This window comes from Columba livia, chromosome 7, assembly GCF_036013475.1.
Source record: "Columba livia isolate bColLiv1 breed racing homer chromosome 7, bColLiv1.pat.W.v2, whole genome shotgun sequence".
In the NCBI taxonomy this organism is placed as follows: domain Eukaryota; kingdom Metazoa; phylum Chordata; class Aves; order Columbiformes; family Columbidae; genus Columba; species Columba livia.
Window position 1 is genome coordinate 32,052,349 of NC_088608.1, and position 19,352 is coordinate 32,071,700.

Genomic DNA, 19,352 nt, shown 5'->3' on the forward strand with positions numbered 1-19,352 from the left:
CAGGGCCAATAACTGTGTTTACTTCAGGATGACCTGAGCTGATTATGATCTCCAGCAAGCGAAGCTTGCTTGAAAGGGCTCATAAGAAAAAAAAAAAAAAAAAAGTGCATATTTTCTCTCTGTTGCTGTCTTTCCAACTGCATCCTTCTACCCTCCTCACCTTGCCAGGGGAGACCACAGTTTTCCAGGCAAGAGCCAATCTCCCTTGTCTCCAATGCAGGCCCATGCAGTCATATGTAGACAACAGAACAGACAGGCAGACAGACATACACACATTAAAAATAACACCAGCACTGCGCTCAGAAGTAACTTGATGCTAAAACAATATGACAGCTGCCATTCGCCTTTCCCAGGCAAGCCAACGGAGGAGTTTAGTCATCCCGACCCGCTGGACGCCACAGCAAGTGCTGGACTATTACTAGGGAATTAGCAGCTCCCACTAGAGGTTACCAAAAGAGGGGACATGCGGTGCCTGTGGCATCCACACAGTGGATCCACGCAGGCCAGATAGGGCAAGGGGAAGCACCTGCTGATATAAAACCAACACATAATAAACCTAACAAAGTAGCATTTGTTTCTAATGCCTCTTGCAAACTTCAAAAGTCAAATATGCCAATGAGGAAGCAATAAAGAAAACCATCCACAGATGTAACAGAAAGTTGTGCAATCAGTTAAACATACAAAACTACTTTTTTGTCAGCCTGTCTCCCACCAGCTCCCTTAAAGACCTTTTACATTCACCCCCCCCATTAATTTGGTATCTACTTTAATTTACAATAAAGCTTCCAAATTACCTTAACTTCATAATAAACTGTGATAAACCAAAGGCAAAATAACAGACTGCAGAGAAACATTCTGACTAGATTGTGCCTCTTTATTGTATAAATCTTTCTTTTTTTCCTCTCCATTGAAATATTGAGGCCTTCCAAACCACTGTCTTTTGCCAATTAAGAGTTCAGCTAACTACACTTTCAGGGAGTAAGATGAAGACGGGGACTGTACTTCATGCACTTCAGGCTGAATAGTTTGCAGTAACACAGGCAATACGTCGCCTGCAAGAATAGCCAGCAAAACTTCAGTCTCTTGCTGGTAGACTGTTTTCTGGTAGTACAGGAGTGATTGCAAGCCAAGGTCAATTCTTTTATTTAATTCCCTTCTTTCTCCTTTTTTTTTTTTTCCCAAGGCATGGGAAGAGAGCTTAGTTATTTCTGCATGGATGCAAGGTGAATGAGACTGTCGCTTCTCATTGCAGTGCTATTTATTACAGGTCGCTGACATAATACAGCTTGTTTTTTTTCCCCAATGCAAAAAAAAAAAAAAAAAAAAAAAAAAAAAAAGAGTTCTTTAGCACTGTCTCACTTCTTCGAAGGGAATATATGAACAGGTTTTATTTATTTATATAGCAATCTGACAACTGAGATGCATCAGCTTGTTTTCAGAGGCTTCCTGCTGAAAAAGGCAAGTTACCCTGTTATTAGGAGGTTTAACAACACACACACACACAATAGCAGAAAAGAGTACATGTCAGGAAAAGAAACTGAAAGATTAAAGAGACATGCTGACAAAGAAAATTTACACTGAAATCAAGGTGGGGGGGAACAGTGGGAGTATTGTAGGCTTGCTCCTGCATAAGCCAGATTCACATTAAGGTAAGAAACAGGGTAATAAGAAATGAAGCTCCACATCATCAGCTGGTGTAAATCAGCATCAACTCTTCAGCTCCCCTTGCTGCACCAGGAGACCCATTCCCAAATGCCTGTCTGGTTTAAGGGTTGGTTCTGGTCTCTCATCAGCAGTTCCTCCCAATTTAATTCATAGTTTCAGATGAAAAGATTTTATAGATCTCTATTCTGTCTTGAGATGAGTTTGCCTAGAGCTCCAAGCAATAAATTGATGATAAGTCAATTTTCCTGCGCTGTGCTTTGTAGTCTGCTTTTTTCATACAGAACCAAGAGCTGTGTATAAAATACCACATTCCTTACTTATTTTAAAATGCCTCTAAAAACCAAAGATATCCACAGCCTATATTTAGGTTGCTAACAGTAAGCCAGAACTGCCTTAACAAAAAGATCTTTTAATTCACATCTAATATTTTATTTCACAGCCAGATTAAAATATAAGAAAGTCTATACCCAAGGCTGTAGAAGTTGCAAGCAGTGATCCAGGGAGAGGCAGAGCAACGCAAACGTGAATGTAAAAAGGCTTTTGCAAGCTCCTCACGGGGCTGGCTTTTACCCACCCATGAGGTCGAGCCCCACAGCCTGCAGACCCCCACATCATATAGCCAACTCTCACCCCTGAGACCAATACACAGCCCAGAGGAGCATGGTCCTGCATCCTCTTGTACATCAATTACCACTGGATAACATACTTTAACCCTTTCATCTGCATTTTCTCACAGCTGTATCTATAGCAGAGCATAGCAGTTGCTATGGAGCAGGGATAGCTATTAGCTCTGCTGCTGATAATATAATTAGTATAATTCACACAGCACACTTTTTACCCTTTCCTATCCCAAAATACTTTATGGATTTATACGTTTACTCCAAAGACTGTCCATCACAACTGCCTGAACTGCAACTGTGGACCAGAAATTCATGTCTTTGGAGAGTGTTCAAGTCTTCAAGACTCTTTCCCAGTCCTCAGGCTACCAAGAGCAGAAAGGCAAGCTGATGGTCACCAACCACCACCAAAGCCTTTCCAGCAATGTTGAAATGCTCTGAGAGGTCCAGCAACACCAGCCTCACAGGTACTACCAAGGAGCCACCAGCTCCTGCCCAGAAATCCCCTACCAAGGTCCCATCCTCCCCCAAGGGCGGGAGGTTGATGGGTCTCTGCACAGAAAAATAAAAATACAGTCACCTGCATTGAAATTTGGAAAGAATGCCTGTGCATCCTGCAAAAAGTCACAGAATGTTTAGGTTACCAGAGTGGGTCAAGACAGAGCTCAACAAAATCCTCACATGTTCCAGCACCGCTCCCAGATGCCTCATTCAAACATGGTTTCAGAGGCAACCCTTCACCTGTGTTTTTGGATGCAGCTCACCTACAAACTGTGCTTTTCTGACACCATCTCTTTCACCCTCTGTGGATGTACAATCCTCAAAGCTACCAGGAAGGTGCAAGGAAGAGTTTTGCAAGCTCTGGCTTATATGCATATAAGACACAAAGATGTAAATTTTGCATACAGCAACCTGCAACTGCCTGTACTTCCTCCCTGTAACCTCCCACAAATGCCAGCCAAAATGAATTAAATGCCACAGAGGAATAAACAAAACAAAAAAGTCATTTTGGAGTTTGGGCTTTTTCACCATTTTTACAGCAGCTGTGCTAATGCAGCATGGAAGAGAAAAGCGGCTTTTCAGCCTGAGCTCTCTCTTCCAGATCAATTGCTGAGGCTACCCAACATGTCTGCACTCTTATTTGCTCTCCTTTCTACCATGTCCCAAGCTGTGAAATTAATATGCACAGAGGACATAAACCTCTCACTCAGTAATAAAAAGTGACCTTAATACGTTTCTGCTTAATCCTTCCTGGGCTCAGTGTACCATCGCTTTGGGAAGACAAACCAGCATGAAACCAAGGTACCACATCACCTTTAGGTGAAAGCATCCATCCCACATGTGCACTGGGTGTCTCCTTGTGGACAATCCCTTGTTGGGAGGGAGCACGGCAGGAAGAGAGATACCACACAGGGCTGTCAAATAACACCTCTCCTGCTCAGCAGCAACACATCGAGAACAGGGCAGCTGCATCCATACCCAGACAGCACAACACTGGCAAGCACAGAGTGCAGACCTGATTCTCAGATAACCACCCAAGACAGCTGGTTCTCACAGATAGTCAGGGGGTTTGGGCTCAAAAACACAGGCTTTACCAAGGAGGTTAATATGAGAAACTGCTTTTGCTTCTCAACCCACCTATGCAGGAGCCATAAGCACCTTGTAGAGGAGCACCCATCCTGCCACAGGTAAGCACAAGGGCACAACAGCTGTTGAAACTCCAAGGAAAAACTTGAAGTACTTAAAAAAAAAAAAAAGTAGTATATTTTATTTATAATGCCCACCTGAGCTCATTCCACTGCCCCAGGTCAGGCCTGAAGGCTTTGCTAGCCTGTGGCTTCTCTCATTCAGAGCTTCAAAACTCAGGTCCCAGACAACAAACCCTGAATATTTTGGTCTAACCAGTCTTCTCACAGATGAGAAACTGCCACACCGAGCCCTAAAACAGGCACGCGCACCAGAGATTTGCACTGAGAAGCACAGTGCTGTTGGATAATGCCTTGGATGGCAATGTGGCTGTGGGAACGGTTCAAACAACAGTATCTCCTTCATCCCCCTCTGGAGAGAGGCACAAGTACACACCTTTCTCTAAAGTTACAAACAAGTACTCACTCCTTGGAAGCAGCGCCAAATTTTGATAACAAATAATCATTGCCTGTCTCTGGGAGTTACAGCCCACATGCATTAGCTAGTTACGCAATTCTTCCATTTTTATTGGAGATTACATTAATTCTCCCTCTTCTGACATGCCAAATGGCCACGACCACAGTGACCAAAAACCTTGCTCCCACCAGACCCAAGGACTGTGGCAGACAAACAACAGCTTGCACTAAGTGCAAAGTGGTGGCTGCAAGAATTTCTACACATTCTTCAGCTATGGTTTTGAATTCTTTCCTTGAAAATAAATATTTTGGCAGCACACCAGACAAAACCAAAACAAAAAAACCTCTTAAGTGTGTGTATAAATATATTTTAAAAATTTACAAATTAAACAATTGCTTTTGCCATTGCAAAAGCATCACATTACATGTTTTCAAAGCAGTAAATTCCAGAGCAATGAGGTTGTGTGTATGTTAGCAGGTCTTAAATCTAATACACATGCAGAGGTGTAACACACACATACCCTTCATAGCTCTTTCAGCAGCTGTCACAGATCCAAGGCCCAATGCCACAGCAAAAGCAAAACCCCAACACACTAGACTTAAGTCAGGAGAGCCCAGAGCTGCTTTGGGCTTTGACCCCAACTTGTACAAGGGTGATATGTCATCACTCCTCAACAGCACATCCTTTTCTTTCCACCTTTGTCTTTAAATTGGAAATCCCTTGGCAGGTGGACCCAACATACTCCTCCCCACTGCTTTACTTGCAGATACAACACCAACAGCATTACCAACCTCAGCTGCAATACTATTAAAAGTCACTGTATGAGGAATGTAAGAATCACCCTCTGCAAGCACAGAGGACAGTGCTACCTCTAAGAGGAGGCAGCAACAAGCCCAACAGCTGAACACAGAAGAGCACATTTTGTGCTGGCTCACCTGCAGTCAACAGAACACTTGCATCCACAGCTTTGCTGTGCAACCTGCCACCTGCTCACTAAACACCTCCACATAGCTGCAAGTGGCTTCTGGTACTCTGTATTTTCTTTATCTGGTGCTCATCTGTACCAGTCGGGCAAAGTTGCTAGCATGCTTTTTCCACAGTAATGAGCTACTACAACCCACATTTTGGGGCTATTTCTCATCAGACAATATTATCTTTTTTACCAACTGAAAGTGTACTGATGTAGATTAAATTTGAAAGGGAAAAGACTTCATTCCTTTACTTCCAGCAGCTTCTTACTAACATTTAAGTAAAGACAAAACACACAAGCATTGTAAAGGAGGGACACCAGTAGAAGCGGAAGGTGTGACAAAACACAGCCATCTCTAGAAGGCTATGTTTTCTACCATGAATATTGAAAGCTCAGTTTGCAAAACTGGTTAATTTTGCATGCAAATGGACAGTTACACATCTAACTGACCATTTGTGCAAGCAATTACATGCACAATTACCTGATTGCATAATTGTGTGGGCCTAATTTTGAAATTGGGTCTTACATTTTCCGTTGAACACAAGCGCTGTATTTAATAAATAGATGTTAAGTATTTTTGAAGCAAAGTCATCCAGATCTACTGACCTAAAACCAAATATTGACGTGTGTATTTACCCAAAAATAGTAACAAGGAACCCTGGTATAAAGTAGCATGTGCCCACCAAACTGAGCCACAAGTTACTCTGCTGAAACTTCAAGTCCTTTAAAATGCAATTGCCAGCAAAATACATAATCAACATAGGCACAGTATCTGTACCAATGTGCCTAATATCTTCATTAGAAACACTGGCACATCTCTTACTGTAATTTTTTCAGAGGAAGACTTGTTCTGGAGCATTCTTGCTGCTTCAGTTGTATTCAAGGGAGGAAAAAAATGGAAGCAAAAGCACATTAAAAGGAACTTAATGTTAGCAAGCAGGTCAGCAGCTTGTGAGTGTGGTTTCATTGGGCAAACCCCGAATATCAGGTGAAATTCAGACTTTGAATTATGAGGTAGTGCAGGGTTTTTGCATGTGATCCAAGTGCTTAATGTCCCAGGCCTTCACACTGCTGACTAATAGGTTTCCATGTAAACTTAATCATCCTCAAGTACTTTCAGCCAATCATAGGGAGTATTTTTCTTTTATGGAATAATCCTAAAGACTGCCAGTTTTCCTGTGCATGTTATCCACAAGTCTCTATTTTACACATCAACCAAAGAGTCTTTAAGATTAGTTGTCAGAGGCCTGGAGTCTTGGCCAAATATCAATTTTCTGTGCGGATGATGCATTAAATATAAGACGCTCATTGTTGCCGCAGGCAAAGCAATATAGCAATTACCAAGCTATTTCTGATTTACAAATCTCTAAGTAATCATACTGTTGGAAACCCAAACTTGGTGGGAAAGAAATTAAGCAGATTGTTAAAAAACAAAGGCTATTGCTGAGGTAGTAACTGCCAGCTCCCTTGGGATGCATGTCAGTGGAAAGACCTGTTATCACAGTTCTTGAGACATACGTTAAAATATGTTTGCAGAGACTCAGGAAAAAGCAACTCCAGTACCCTCAAACCTGTACTTAATCCATCTAACCTATAGTTAGACCACAGAGAGGACTTCAAGGTAGTGTTTGCTCTTCTCTCCACCCTTTCCCGGTAATCTGGTACCTGCTGCTTATGCTTATTTCTACCATACCTCTGCATGCCACTATAGCCCTATATCACTTGGCATCTACATACTCAATATTACTAAGGTTTGTGTGATCTGAGAAGTGACACTGTTCCAGCACCTCATACTGGAAAAAGGAAGGAAAGCCTCTGAGCCTGTGCCACCAAATAAACAGGGGGGTTATTCCAGATATTCCTAGAAACACAGGCATGCTCCAGTTCATACGAGTTTTCAGAGAATTTAATCAACGAGTGGTTTAAGAAACACAACAGAAGATGTCCTTCAGTCACCTTAGGCATGCTCTGCAAGAGTCAGCGGGCATCCCCAAAAAACGTGGCACTGTGGCTCACATCAGCACTATCCAAATCAAAGAGCAACACCACAGGTAGCAGTGCATCCCTCCTCCTTGTCTGGCATTGCTCCAGTGCTCTTCCTGCAAAAGCCTGCAACAGCACTGACTCCATAAAGTGCTTAAACACCAACTGTGCCCTAGGGAGACACTGGCATCATAAAGGCTCAGGACAAACAATAAAAAACTTAAATTGGCCCTAGATGGCAAGACAAACAGATTTAAGCCTGACAGATGCTACCCAACACCAAAGCTCCCCATTGGAGGAAGGACCCAGTCATCAGTGAGCCAAAAAGGATGCTCTTACAAATACTGATGTCATGTATGTACCAGTAGTTGATGTCATTTTATCACGTCACTGAAAAAAAAAAAAAAAAAGCTAGACTTAAAAAAACAATGGAAACAAGTACCACAGCAATTCATGTATAGGACAATTTAGACACTTTTAATCCAGGAGAAGCCCAGGGTAGATACTATTTGGAGCAGAAGCTTTCTGTCCAAATGGACAGGAACCATCTGGGACAGACAGGACCTACAGAAATCACAGACCCTCATATGGCCTTTACTTGGAGAAAGCTAATATTCACAATGTTTTTATTCTCATTTCTGTGGGCCTTCAGTGAGACTGAGATTATTCAAGTTGACAGCAAAAGTTTGGCAAGCTCATTTTCCAGTATCAAAGGACACCTACCCGGTAATTGCTCTACTATAGCATGAGGCATAACCCCTATATTTTAATGCCTTAACCACATGTCATGGCAGCAATCAGACTAAAGCTATTAGAATCTTAATAAACCCATGTTTCCATCTCCAAAGTCACCAGCAATATTTCCCAGACATTGGAAAAAAAAAAAGTCAACCAGCCCCTGCATAAAATCTTACCAATGAGTTAAAAACCATGGCTTATAAAAACAATTCCTGGATGTCCCTGTTTCTTAAGCTACAGGAGCTTTAACTTTTATCTGCACACAGAGGAGCTAAAGATGCTTTTCCTTCTTTATGCAAAGACTGAGATTCTCACAACTCTAAGATCTTGGGATAAAATTAACATGAAGAAATTTGTGGGCAACAACACTGTGTGAATCTATTTGCAAATCTTAAGAAAAAAAAAAAAAAAGAAAATCCCCTTCTGTCCCCAGTCTTTAGTTACTACAAGAAAGTGAATACTAATAAAAGGCTATTTAAAAGCTATTTTATTAAAGGATTGAGCTGCACACCAAAACCCTTGGGCAGCCAAAAATATTCAGCACAGAGCTGATTTTATTTCCTTTCTGAGCAGTTGGACAGAGCCACAGAAAAAGTAAAGCATTGCTACAGTTGTTAGCAACTCTAGAAAGAAACCTGTGCCACAGACACCACATTATCAATGCAGCAGCTGCTTGTTGTATCGTGACATAACGAGATTTCCCACTGACACATGAAGCAACAGTAGAAGGAAACCTAGCCTGTAACTTCAGCATATTATACAGCACAAGGGTGAGGTAAATGCTGTAAAAGTTATCACCACTATTTATAGGCTCTCATAATTTTACATTTTTCTAATACGACCTTCCCAACACAAAGTACAGCCCCAGGGTGACACCAAGGTTGCGCAGCTCTTCAAGCTCCCAGCAGTTTTAAATGTGTTGCACAAGAGGACACAAACGTGCATGATTTTAAGAGCAGATCAAAACTCTGGGACACAAAGAAAGAGAATCCTCCCCACAGAGAAATCCAGGGAGAAACTCACAGCAACTGGAGGGCACATCCAAACCAGCACAAAAGCCCTCCTCCAGCTCAAGAACAGACAAAAGGAGAGAGAAAAGCTGCAATGGCTTCGCATTTGTTTTGAAAATTTCCATTTTCTCTTAACGGGATATTAATCCCCTTATTCCCAGGAGCTCCAGTGGCACCAGGGGGAGCGAGTCCTGCCTCACGCCACCCAAGCCCCCGGCAGAATCAGGTCCCCAGGCATTTCACTGGGACACTGCGATGAGCGACTGTGTCAGCTTGCCAAGGGTGTGAAATAGCAGGGATCAGATCTCAATTTGCTAAACGAAATTAGCTGCACACCACTCTGTTTGCCTATCCGTTTCTCCAGCTCACGATGTGCTAATTCGGGCAGCAATCGCTGCGGTACATACAGATAGAGCAATAAAGGCAGCTTTCAAATAAAGCAGCCATATACATTATTTTTGCCTCCTCCCTATGCAATTCCATGGCTTTTTCCATACGCTCCAATGCGTACGTCCTCCGAACATTATTAATAGCTACTAAAGAATATTATCTGCCTACCAATCACTTCAGCTTCCTACTTAATGGCAAGTACATTTTTAGAGCATCAAATATATCAACAGGGACAATGGTTGCTAAATTTGAAGTCAACAACAACTGGAAAACGTTAGCTACTTCACTGGTATTTTTATGCTCTACAGAAATATCTCTTGAAATAAATGAGCCTTTTTTATCCTTTCAAAGAGATAATAAAATAATACTGAATTATAAATACTGTCACATATCCTCAGCAAACAGCAATTTAAATTTAGATATACACATTTTTGCTACCAAAGATAATGAGCAAAAATATCTACAATTCAACTTTGCATAGTGGACCAGAAAAAAAAAAATAATCTTAAAATTATAGCAGGACCGCAGCCACATCACAGCCAATGAACAGTCGCCAGTATATGGACACTCTTGGAAAAGGGGTTAAAGCAAAATAACTCTTACAAACAAATGCTTACCATTGCATCTGTCTGTGAGGCTAACCTTAAAAGATTACTAAAATATTCCATTAGCATACTAACCATGGTACATAAACTTTTATGCTTAAAATGCTTGATATTTCAATGTAATTTCAATTAATGGAAATTGAACATTAGAATGTGCATCAAGTTAAGTGTGATGATTTTTCTTCCTGTTCGTGCACCAAAACAGCTCCACGCTACCAGTGCCAGCTCCTGTCGCAGGAGCTTTGTCCACGGGAGACGTTCCTCAGCAGCCTGCTGGTGTTCGGGGAGCCAAACTGCTACAAACCTTTTGGCACGTTCAGATCTTTGCACCGACGTATTTAAGCACATGCTTAAGTGGAAAGCATGCAAGTGGATCTACAGTATCTGCTCCAGCGCCTCACCAAGCTGCAAGCATGAGCAAGGGACACCTGCCCTGTAGGAGATCCTTTATTAGGAAAACGGGAGATGAAGGTGTGGAGGAACCATTTGGAAACGCACAGATGAGTGGCAGGAGCCAAGCCATGCAGAAAGTCCCCAGGACAGGGGCAGGTTTCAGAGGCTTCCTCTGGACACAAGAGTAGCACGCTCTCTCACAGTGATGCTACAACCAAGGCTACCCTTGCCATTTCACAAACTTTGGGCTTTTCCAACTTATTCATAACACAACTTTGTTGAAAAGTGCTGGGGTTTTGTTTGTTTGGGCTTTTTTGTTTGTTTTCAGTGCACAAGCTTTATTCTTCAACCTCCCTCTGACTCAACCTGTTTCCTTCATGAATCACAATGCCGCAAAATTCAGGGAGGATGAAAAAAGAGAGGTCAGGTATCACAGCTCTTAATAAACATTTACTAGGCAGATTAGTCAAGCAGCTGTGTCTGAAGGGTCAGATATTGTCCTGCAGTGCTACAGTAACCTCCACATATGAATTTAAAACCTGTCAGCAGCATGTCCCCCAGCTCAGCATCCTCTCCAGACACCCCATGGGAGCAGCCTGGGACAGAGACCTGCCTGCTATGGGGCAGCTCAGCCCCTGGCCAGCACACAGCTGAGCTCTGCCTCACGGCCCCTGCCTTCTCCAAGTCCTGCCGAGCCCCATTTCCCCGACTTTCTTCCACTCCTGGTTGCTCTGATAGTTTGGTGCACACTCCAAAACACAGAAGCACTGAGGTTTATGGTGGGTACGTGTCACCCCGCATAACAGCAGGAGCAGGGAGACAGAATCCTCACTTTTGGTGGAGTGGTTTAATGCTGCTCGAGGTGAGGGTGTATCAGCATCACCATGGGGTGGCTGGAAACCAGGCACAAACACTGAGGAGGAAATGTTCACCCCTCCCTGGCATCAGCTACAGACTGGTCCCCTAAACCAGTGCCCACTCAGATTGTTTTTTGGAAGATATCTATAAGCGCTGTATTTCTGCATTCTCAACACCAGCTGGTGGTGAGATACAGGATTCATGTCACTATGTGACAAGAGCCCACGTTGCAACACTGATTTATTAGGAAAATATCAAGAAAGATCAAGTTATAAATGCCTGTTCAGTTATTGTATGCCTAGCTGACATCAGAAGAGGAATCAAAACACAAACTTAGTCCATCTTAGAAATCTCTAAAAGGGAATTTACAGAAACAGTATAGGATGACTGATTTTTTTTTTTTTCTTTATAGCTCTGAAATGAACTGCATCCACTAAAGGGCTGGGACTTACTTTCCCATTTACTTATTTTCCCACCTCCTCCTTTGTCAGGAGCTATATTTTATAGGCTTCAGACATGGAAACAAAACATAGTTAACACTGGAAAACAGAAATACTTCTTGATACTCTTACAGTGTGAATTTCTATACCTTCTACATTTTTATATTCTTGGTATTCTTACAGTACAAGTTTACAGTGCGACTAGTACGTGCTCCTGTGGTTTAAATTACAGACTTTGCTGCCCAAATGCCTTCCAGTGTCAGACCCTCAGGTATCACTGATGCACAAGGTGTCCTGGACTTTGCACCCCCCCTTTATGCAAAGTTGGAAGAAGGACAACTTTCCCTTGCAGGCTGAGAAAAAAAAAAAAGTAAATATATATATATAGCAGCAGCTGTTCAAAGACTTCAGGAGGCTTGGCATGGCACCCGTATGCCCAGCAGAGGTAGCGGACAGTGCAGAAATTAGACCATCTATCACGTGGACACACAGATCATCACAGGGAAGCTGCCACCGAGCACAGCTTAAACTGTTCGTCCAAAGCAAGAAGTTGCTAAACAAACATTAACTACAGTTGCTGAAATGACAAATCTTTCTGGCAGACTCCAGTGTTCCCATGGGATAATTCAGCTTCAGCTACACGGGCACATAAAACCCACCAGCAACCCACACTTGTTTGCAAAAGTAAAAGCTTTAAGTCAGTGAAAACAAGAGCCCATTGAACACCTTGAGGACTTGTCAGCTCAGCACACATGTGAGACACAGGACACAGCTGAGCTGTGATCACCTCCTCCTGCCTTCACTCATACCGCAGGAAAAAGTAAATCCCAGGAACAAGCCCCCACTTCTTTCCTGGCAAAATTGCCTCAGCACACTGAGAGAAGCAGAGTCCACAAAGAGTAGAGGCTGAGCTGTTCCTACAGAGTTGCCATCACTTACCAATAGTCTTAAGAGCATAAACACAGTGTTAAACCTGTATCTGTGCAGGCAGGGCACTAACCAAGTTGAGAAGCTTTCAGGGAACCATCCTGTTTCCCCATGCCAACCACCATGCACAAGCTAACCCTTAGTGTCCTAACGAAATCAGGAGAGAGTTCATTGTGATGTTGAAGCACTTGCACTCTAAGGAAAGGACCAGAATTAATATTAAAAAAACCCACACACATACCATAACAACCCAAAAACAAACACACAAACAAAAACCAAACAAAAAGCCCAAAACAAATAAAAAGAAAATCAAAACCAAAACCACACCATGCACTATGGACTATACCTTCCTTCTGAGCAAGTGCATGTGTTTTACAAGGACCATCTGACCACAGTTAATTGTGTTGAGTGATAGGATTTCTTCTCTTTCCTTTTCTAACTTGCCACAATGTTTGCTACACTATTAAGAGCATGCACCTAATTTCTAGTTTGAACTTGTTCACCTTCAGTACCCAGTCTGGTCCTGACTTACTGCTTAGCTTAACAGGTCCTCTAGAATTTAAACCTAGAAATTCACTCCCAATTTTAAGCACTTCTGAGTACAACCAAACCATCCTTAACTCCTCCTTGAAGTCACCTGAGCTCCTTTGGTTGCTCATTTGAAGGACTTCATGGTCTTCTGCATTACTCTCTCAGCGCACTATTACACCTCCCCTGTCCTGCAAGCAAGGGCAAGGGAGGTGGGGGCAGGACTCCAGAGATGGCCGATTTGTTGTACCCCCTTTCCCCTTTAGGCACCAAAAAGCTACTCCCTAGCCAGGGAGAGGGTGTGGAGGGGTGCTGAGCAGCAGGACCAGAGCCTGGGAAATCACATCTCCAACTCTGGATCCTGCTGCCTGGGAGCTCCTGGGGGCTGCTGCCACCTAGAGATGCTCACATAGCAAGGCTGCGGGCAGCCGCCCCGCACACCCCATGGCACCCCATCATCGCACCCCACAGAAAAGGCTCACAGCCCACCCGAGCACCTCACCAGATCTGGCAGTGACTTGCATAAAGCTCTTTCTCCATAAAGCCTTTGAGCATGTGCATGTTCTTGATGACAAGCTCCACTTTCACATACAGCATGAGTAAACTAGCTGTGGTTTGTTTAAATGTATCTAATTCAAAACAAATAAAAATAGCTTAACATCCCCTGAAATTTAGAATGAAACATTTAGTTAAATTGAGGGCTGTGGCTAATTCTTTGTCAGAGAACTGAGGACACATTTTAGAACCACTCAGCACTACAAATTAAGGTCAGGAGTGCAAAGCAGCACTTGCAGCTCAACTCAGTGCACCTGCAGGCTGCTGCACCCTCAGCTGCCACACTCACAAGGGACCCAACATGGCTTATCCCACTCCCCATCCTGCTTCACTACCGTGCAGAAAGGCTTCTCCCCTCACGAGCTGCTAATGCCACGTTTCATTTCATTTACTCGTAGGCAGGCATTTCAGGTCCTTATTATTACTGTTTTCATGTTAATTACAAGCGCAGCTCTTAGTGCCAGAATCCATAAACATATACATCAATTACCATCTCTTTAAAAAAAAAAAAGGAAGTCACAATTAAGTCACTCAGGCACTGCTCTGGTTATCATGCAGAGGCTCCCCCACCACAGCCCTGAAGACAGACATGCACTGTGGGGAGCAGGACTCCATAACAGTTCCTGTTCCCCCTTGGTAAAAGGGCTGAGATGGGACACCTCCTTTGCAGGGACTGAGTCATCTGATGGCAGCTATGGGCTGAAACTTCCAGTCAATATTTAACGTGCCTTTGCAAAGGCACTCAGAGCTCAGCCTAATTTTAACCATCAAATAGACATCGTGGCGGAATAAACGGGAGGGGTGCCAAGGAGGGCTGCTGCAAAGGAGAGGAGCTGCATCTCTCCATGGGCATGTGGCATGTCCCATCCAGCATGGCCCAGAGAGGAGCAGCAGCATGAAATTAAAGCCTTGCACACCCATCACCTTGAATGTGCTTCTCACTGGGGAGGAAAAAAAAAAAAAAAAAACCATAAAAAAAAAAACCAACAAAAACGAAACAAACAAAAAAACCCAAACCACCAACAAAACACGCTGCAAAAATATTTTAAGTACAATTAATTTCTCAGAGCAGTTGAATACTTCAAAGAGCACTAAGTTAATTTGGCTGTAATTATTTAACAACTCAACAGCTCCATATATCAGAAAAAGGAGTTAATTTATCTGCTATTTCCAAGCAGAACAAAGACTCACCAGCTTCCAGGTAATAGCCCAAACTGTTTGGCTCACGTGACCCTGGCTGAGCTGTGCACTGCAAACATATGCCCGAGCACAGAGACACAATTAATAAAGAAAAAAACAACTCCAAAGTATTCACATATTTGCATCTTAACCAACAGATGTGGGAAAATGAAATCAAAAGTTTGGCCAACAACTTGCTTGCATGACTGAAGACATAATCATCTCCCTTGATGAAGGTGGCAGCAACAGCCCTATCCTAACATCCCCAAAAGCCAGGAGAGTCCATATTGTGGGGCATCCTAAACATTTGCAAATCAATGCTCACCTGGCCAGCCTACTTTGCTATTACAGTAAGTGCCAAGCAGCAAGTCAATCATTAATAGCTGCCATTGCCCACAGCAGCACCCAAACCCCTCCAAACAGAAAATGTCATTCCAACCCCATTACTTTAACAAACAGATTTATTTTTTGCACAGTGCAGGGCACAGCAGCTTTTCTGCATCACAAATCCAAGAGGCTTCCCCGGAGGTGTCAAGACAGACAGGACAGCGATCCTGGACCAATGCCTTTTATTTCCACTGGGTTATAAATCCAGCACGGGAGCATCTTTATGATTGTCCACTCCAACGGCCACAGCTGAGCGGTGGGGAAGGAGGGCCGGAGAGCAAGGGAGCAGTCCAGTCAGGAGGGCTGCTGCACAAAATTGGGACAGACTACAGGGAAAGTCTGATACAGAAAAGTACCAAGTCGGGGAAGAGAGAGGCTATTTGTAAACAGGGAGGCAGGCAAAAAAGGTATGGCAAGCCAGAGCCTGTGAAACCTGAAATGAAATGCTCCTTCAGCTGCGATTTACTGATCCAAACCGCAGGAAAAGACAACACAAGGAAAAAGCAGCAGCAGCCCAGTGTTTCACCCCTGCTGATTTCAAGGATTAGAAAACAATCACACGCAGGAAAAGTAAACTGTGCATCAAGATCAAAAACTGCCTGCGAAGCCTAACCAGGCAAGCAGAGCCGGGACATGCTTCTTTCACTTCTCGTCAAACACGGCATCATCTCAGTTACATAAAGCCCCAAAATATAAACTGAATTGTGAGAATGAGGAGCTGTTGCACCAATACCGCCCAAACATCATACATTTTGCATCACCGGGGAGGAGAGGAAAAAAAAAAAAAAAGTTACAAAGATTGAAGATATTTTCTTTTAATGTTTTATTCACAGCACAGGCGCCCGAGAAGCCGACGCAGCGGGAGGCGATCCCGATGCCCTCCCCGGGCGACTACACCGGCACAGCCCCGGTACCCCAGCGTTGGAGAGCGCTGCTCCGATGACAAATAAAAATTACATAAAATCAAGCCAACGCTGCATGTTTCCCACCAGAAAGTTAAAAAATCAGGGGAGACTCCGCCGGAGGAAAACGCTGCTTTCCTGGGTTTAACTTCCAAGCCACCTGCTCGCTTTGCCCCGTGCGCAAATACACTTGGACCTGTGTTTATGTTGCAGTGTTTGGACACACCTTATAGCTACAATGTATACGTGTGAGGGAAAAGCTTCCTCGTCTGCCCGGCGCAGCGCAAAGTTTCGGAGCGCGCAGCCCGTCGGAGCGGTAGCGGCGGCACCTGCGCGACCGGCAGGGACACCGCGCCCGGCCGGGGCTGTGGAGGAAAAGAGCGGCCCCGGAGCCCGGGCAGCCGCCACCAAAGCGAGAACAGCGGAGAGCCGCTGCCGAGAAAGGGCAGCGCTCCGAGAGCGGCTCCGAGGCAGATCCTCAGCGCGGCACACGCTGTCATTTATAACAAAAATAAAGTGGTGTTGCCGCGACACTGCTTGGAAGCGGCGACCTGTGCGGAAGATCCGCGGCCGCCGGCTGCGCTCCGTTGCGCGGCGGCTCCCGCAAGCGCTTGTCGCCCTCTGGCAGCCGTCTCTCCGCGGGACCCGAACAAACTCCCGCACCCCGCGCAAGGGGATGGGGACCCTCTGGTCGCAACCCCGCCGGGCTTGCAGAGAAGTTAGCGGAAGGACGCCGCTCCGCCGACTCTCTAAGATCCCCTCTCCGTCCCTCACCGCGGACCGGATCGCTCACCCACCTGCCTGTGCCGCCGCGGCGGTCCGCGGGGCCCCGGCCGCCGCCGCCAGCACGCAGCAGCTCCACCACAGCAGCCCCCCGGCCGCCGCCGGCATCGCGCCGCCGCCACTGCCTCAACGCCGCCGCCTCAGCGCCGCCGCCATCCCCCGCGCAGCCTCCGCGCTGCCGCCGCCGGCTCCCAAAAGTTGCCGCCGCCGAGCCACCGCCCCCAGCGCCGCCCCTCCGCGGGCGCGCCGCGGAGCCGACGGGGCGGCCGCCGCTGCCGGCCGCGGGGCGCTGCGCCGCCAGCACGCGGGGAGCGGAGCGGCGCGGAACGGCGCGGAACCGCGAGGAGGCGGCGAAGGAGGAGCGGCGGGACGGAGCGAGGGGGCGGGCGGGGGCCGGCGCCGCGCGGGACCGCCCCGCCTCAGCCGCCGCACCCCCCACCCCACACTTCCCTCCGCACCTGCGGAGCCGCCCGGGGCGGTGGCGGGGGCTCTCCCGCCCCGCGTGCAACGCGGAGGGACAGGTGCGCGCGCGGGGATGTCACTCTTCGGTGAAAAAACACCAAAACGCGGGCATCGCCGCGCGCCTCCGCGAGCCTTTCCCCGACGAAAATTAAGGGCGGGTGGGTTGTGCACGTGCGGTTGCGCGTGTGCACGCTCGCTGCCCGTGCAAAACAAACCAAAACGGGGTCAGCTGCGCGTGTGCGGGCGTGTGTGAGGGAGCTCGCGAAAATCCCCGCCGCGTGCGTGTGCGCGGGCGTGCGCGCGCGGCCCCAGGGACAGCGGTGCCGCCGCAGGGAACTTCTGCCGCCGTCCCGGGGCAGCGCGCAGGCGGGGCAGGGAGGGGCCTGTCCCGGGGGACACGGAGACACCCCCCGCAGTAGCCACGGGGAGGGGATCCCCCCGCAAAAGGCGGAGGCAGAATCTTAATGAAGCGGTGGAGGACGCGCGCTGGGCCGAGCCGATCCCAGCCGTGGTACCAGCCAAGTGTGAAAAACATCAGGGCACACTCGGGCTCCTCCACTTTGGGCTTCCCCGGACACCTGATCCCACAGGGACGTGGCACATCGCCCTCCTCCGTGGGTGCTGCCCCCACAGCCCGGGATGTGTGCAGCCCCACACCCCCCCACCTCACGTGCAAAGACCAAGGCACCTGCACTAGGCTCTCATCACCAGAGTACCACGCAGGACAGCCACCCCCTGCTAAATTTGGGGGCTGCAGGTACCTGTCACTCAGGTGGTTAAGTATCCACCATCGCAATGGCTCCTGCCAGCCTGGTGGCAACTCCTAGATGCACCCCGGTGGGGACAGCTGCAGTGCAGGCGTCCTGCAAGCACCAGGCAAGCTGCCACAGCATCCCCCTCACTATTGCCCACTGCTTGTGCCCGCCCCAGCACAGGGCTGAAATGCTGACACAGACACTCTCCCTAACAGGTCCAGGGGGCCTGACATCTCAGGAAGGCTTGTCTCAGCAAGACAGTGACCAAAAATCTCAACATCTCACCACAGTTTTGAGACAGCAGCTGCCATTTATCACTCTTGATGATTGGCATCCTCACAGCCTCAGTCAGAGCTGAACTGAACTCTGCAAGTGTGCAACAGAAGGCTGTAGAAGCATCTTCAGTTCTTCATTTTACTTCCCTGAAATGTGTACTCTAAGTCTTTACTCCCTCCTCAACCCAATCCAGCCCCTGTGGATTTCCTCAGCATGAAGGAGCTCTCCTCGTTCCTTTCTATCTGGTCTGTGCAATGCTTCTCAGAGTACTCCTGTTCCCTGTTACCCTGACGTCTTTCCCTGGCACCCTGGAGCAGATTTAGTGGAAGAGCACAGCAGTGAGCATCTTCCCTCCAGCCAGCTCCAACTGCAGAGTTTTCCCATAGGAATGACCTCAAACTCAGAGGGTCCACCCCAGCCCATCCCACCAAACTGCCTCTTTTCCAGCAAAGCCAGAGGCTTGCTTGTCTTTAAAAAAAAATAAAATTTAAAAAAATCCCCAAATCAAGACAGAATTTCAAGTTGGTTTACAGCTATTCTCTGAAGAGCCAAAAGTTTTAGCTGAAAAGAATTAGCTGGACTCTGCAGAAAAGGGGATGTAAAGAAGGAAGGTTCATTGCCCTGGCGCTGCATCTCCCCGCCCCAGGACAGCTTGGCGTACATCAGTGGTGGCCAAGCGTTGATTCTGCCAGCCAGCACAGTGGCCGGAGGAAGAAAAGGCAGTGGGGAAGCAGAGCCCTGACGTGTGGAGTCTTTGACGTCTTGCTTAGGGTTTTCCATGAAAACACCACTTGGGTGAGCCCACCCAGGAGAGGCCAGGAGCCAG

The 19,352-nt window shown here is 46.5% G+C and overlaps 1 protein-coding gene across 4 annotated transcripts in view; it reads right to left on the reverse strand.

The window, feature by feature from the left end:
- Positions 1–17,394, reverse strand: part of ERBB4 (erb-b2 receptor tyrosine kinase 4) — a 626,958-nt gene extending 609,564 nt beyond the window's left edge. The window contains exon 1 of one of the 4 annotated variants that reach the window (XM_065069063.1): positions 17,048–17,394. In XM_065069063.1, the coding sequence (XP_064925135.1) occupies positions 17,048–17,141 (94 nt within the window). In that variant the 5' untranslated portion in view covers positions 17,142–17,394. The remainder of the gene's footprint in view (positions 1–17,047) is intronic. The other 3 variants (XM_065069064.1, XM_065069066.1, XM_065069067.1) reach the window with 3 other exon arrangements.
- Positions 17,395–19,352: the final 1,958 nt, after the last annotated feature.